The sequence below is a fragment of the Myotis nattereri genome (genome assembly GCF_964212035.1).
Source record: "Myotis nattereri genome assembly, chromosome: 5".
Taxonomy (NCBI): domain Eukaryota; kingdom Metazoa; phylum Chordata; class Mammalia; order Chiroptera; family Vespertilionidae; genus Myotis; species Myotis nattereri.
Genome location: NC_138080.1, coordinates 21,089,024 through 21,092,113, shown reverse-complemented (window position 1 = coordinate 21,092,113; position 3,090 = coordinate 21,089,024). Strand labels below are relative to the sequence as shown.

The window sequence follows — 3,090 nt, the reverse complement described above, 5'->3', positions numbered from 1 at the left end:
AAGATCCTGAAACAGCCTAAGTGCCCATCAGTAGATAAATGGATTAGAAAACTGTGGTACATCTACATGATGGAATAATATGCTGCTGTAAAAAAGAAGGAATTCTTACCATTTGCAACGTCATGGATGGAACTGGAGAGCATTATGCTAAGTGAAATAAGCCCATCACTGAAGGAAAAATACCACATGATCTCACTTATTCATGGATAATAAAGACCATTATAAACTTTTGAACAATAATAGATACAGAGGCAGAGCTGCCTCAAACAGACTGTCAAACTGCAGTGGGAAGGCCGGGAAAGGGGGTGGGGGGCAGCAAGTGGGCGGGGGCGGGGGGTAAGAGGTCAACCAAAGGACTTGTATGCATGCATATAAATAAGCATAACCAATGAACATAAGACACTTGGGGGTAGGGGAGGCCAGGGGATTGTCAAGGGTGGGGGAAAAAAGGAGACACATGTAATACTCTTTGTAATACTTTAAGCAATAAAACAATTAAAAAATAAAAATAAACTTCCAGCATGTTGACGTTTGTACATATGTGCTTTTAAAAAATATTTTTATTGATTACAGAGAGGAAGGGCGAAAAAGAGAGAGATAGAAACCTCAATGATGAGAGAGGATCATTGATTGGCTACCTCCTGCAAGCCCCCTACTGGGGATGGAGCCTGCAGGCCGGGTATATGCCCTTGGTCTGAATCCACACTGGGGCCCTTCCTCAGGCCAACGCTCTATCCACTGAGCCAAACCGGCTAGAGCAGACTATGTCATTTAAGATTCTGGGAGCTGCCCCCGTTTTCCAGGAGGAGAAATTGAATGTCAGGCAGGACACACGACCACGAAAAAGCTAGAGCCGCAATGCAGAGCGAGTGGTCATTTGCAAAGCCCGCAGCTGCGCGCCAGGGTCCTCCTCAGAGCCACCCGCACCTCCTTGTTGCGCAGAGTGTACACCAGCGGGTTCAGCAGCGGCGTCACCACCGTGTAGAAGACGGCCACCAGGCGGTCCTGGGCAGGGTTTCCTGCGGACGCGGGGCGCAGGTAAATGATGGAGGCGCAGCCGAAATGCACGATGACCACGGTGAGGTGGGCCGCGCAGGTGGAGAAGGCCTTGCGCCGGCCAGCGGCCGCAGGGATCCTCACAATGGCAGCCACGATGAAGGCGTAGGAGAGGAGGATGAGGAGGAAGGACACCAGCACCACCAGGACGCTGAGGAAGAAGATGCCCAGCGCTTTGCCTGTGCTCTGGGCGCAGCTGAGCTTCAAAACAGGGGCAATGTCGCAGAAGAAGTGCTCCACGCGGTCGCTGTGGCAGAAGGGCGACGAGAAGATCATGCTGGTCTCGATCAGGGACACTGAGAACCCCAAACAGAAAACCAGGGCTCCCAGGCAGAGGCAGACGGTGGGTCTCATGATCACCGAGTACCGCAGCGGGTGGCAGATGGCTACGTAGCGGTCATAACCCATCAGGGTCAGGAGGAAGCAGTGGCTGCAGCCCAAGCCCAGGAAGAAGAACATCTGAGCCCGACAGCCGGCAATGGAGACGGCCTGGCTCTCCATGAGCAGATGAGCCAGCATATTCGGGATGGTGACCAGCGTGTAGCAGGTCTCCGACAGGGACAGCACCGCCAGGAAGCGGTACATGGGGGTGTGAAGGGTCCGATCCACATGGATAATGGTGATGATGGTGGCATTGCCACTGAGGGTGACCAGGTACATGAGGAAGAACAGCGTGAAGAGGGTGGTCCTCAGGTGTGGGAGGTTGGAGAAACCCACCAGCACAAACTCTGTCACCAGCCAGGTGGCATTTTCCCACTGCTTCTTAGGAGTCTGAGGAGAGAGGGCTGAGAAAATGCAATAGGCCAAGTTACTGAGGGTCAGCTACACATCCTTGTTCTACAAAAAGGAAAAGAGAGACTCGGAAAGGGTGTCACACAGACAACAGGGTGGTGATGGGGGAGGTGGGGCGCAGTGGAGGTGGGAAAGTGTGAAAGGGGGGCAAATGGTGATGGGGAAAAAAGAAATGATGTCACTTGTTTTCCTAATATCACCCAGCTAACAAGTGTCTCTTTAATAACAAGGAAATCATAGATGTGGGAACAGCCTAAGTCAGCCGTGGGCAAACTACGGCCCGCGGGCCTGATCCGGCCCGATCGGCTGTTCTATCCGGCCCTCGGAGCCGAAAGAGCGGAGGGTTCTCTTGCTCTCCCCTCCGCTCCTGCACCAGCAGCAGTGTTAACATGGCAACGTCGGGAAACACGGCCGCAGCTCCTTCTTCTGAGCCCAGTTTAAGAACCCACTGTGGCCCTCGAGTCAGAAAGTTTGCCCACCCCTGGCCTACGTGCTTTTCAACAGGTAAGTGGATAGCGGAGATGTGGTGATATATGCAGTGGAATATTATTCAGGCACTGGAGGCCTGATGCAGGAAGATTCGGGCAAGAATGGGCCTTCCTTCCCCTGGTTGCCAGCACCGCCTTCTCTCCCTCCTGCCAGAGCCACCTTCCCACCTTCCCACGCTGCCCAGAGGCCCAGAGCGATTGGGGCGGTGCTGAATGCCTGCCTCCGGCCCCCCCACCACCACTCTGTGCCTGCCTATGCAAATTAACCCGCTATCTTTGTTCGGTTAATTTGCATGCTCATTCCTGATTGGCTGGTAGGTGACGTGAAGGTACGGTCAATTTGCATCATTCTCTTTTATTAGTTTACATGAGAGAGACTGAAATCTTGCCATATGCAACAACATGGGTGGACCTTAAAGGCATTATTCTAAGGGAAATAAGTCAGACAAACACCATTTGATCTCAGTCATATGTGGAATCTGAAAAAGTTAAACTTTCATAAAAACAGAGTGAAATGGTGGTTGCCAGGGGCTGAAGGGTGGAGGAAGAGGAGAAATATTGTTTAAGGATATAAACTTTCAACTAGGAGATAAATAAGTCCCAGAGATCTAAGGCATAGGAAATGAATATACACAACAATATTGTAGTATAATTATCAAACTTTCTAAGAGACCAGATCTTAACTAATCCCACACACAAAAAAATGATAATTTTGTGACACGACCGAGGTGCTAATTATTGGTACAATGGCCAT

The 3,090-nt window shown here is 51.1% G+C and overlaps 1 protein-coding gene across 1 annotated transcript; it reads right to left on the bottom strand.

Moving 5' to 3' along the window:
- Nucleotides 1–873: 873 nt before the first annotated feature.
- Nucleotides 874–3,090, bottom strand: LOC308519361 (olfactory receptor 10T2-like; the record flags this gene model as incomplete). Its single annotated transcript, XM_081091326.1, has 2 exons — nt 874–1,827; nt 3,082–3,090. The coding sequence occupies 2 exons, from the start codon at nt 3,088–3,090 to the stop codon at nt 874–876; spliced, it is 963 nt and encodes a 320-aa protein (XP_080947452.1).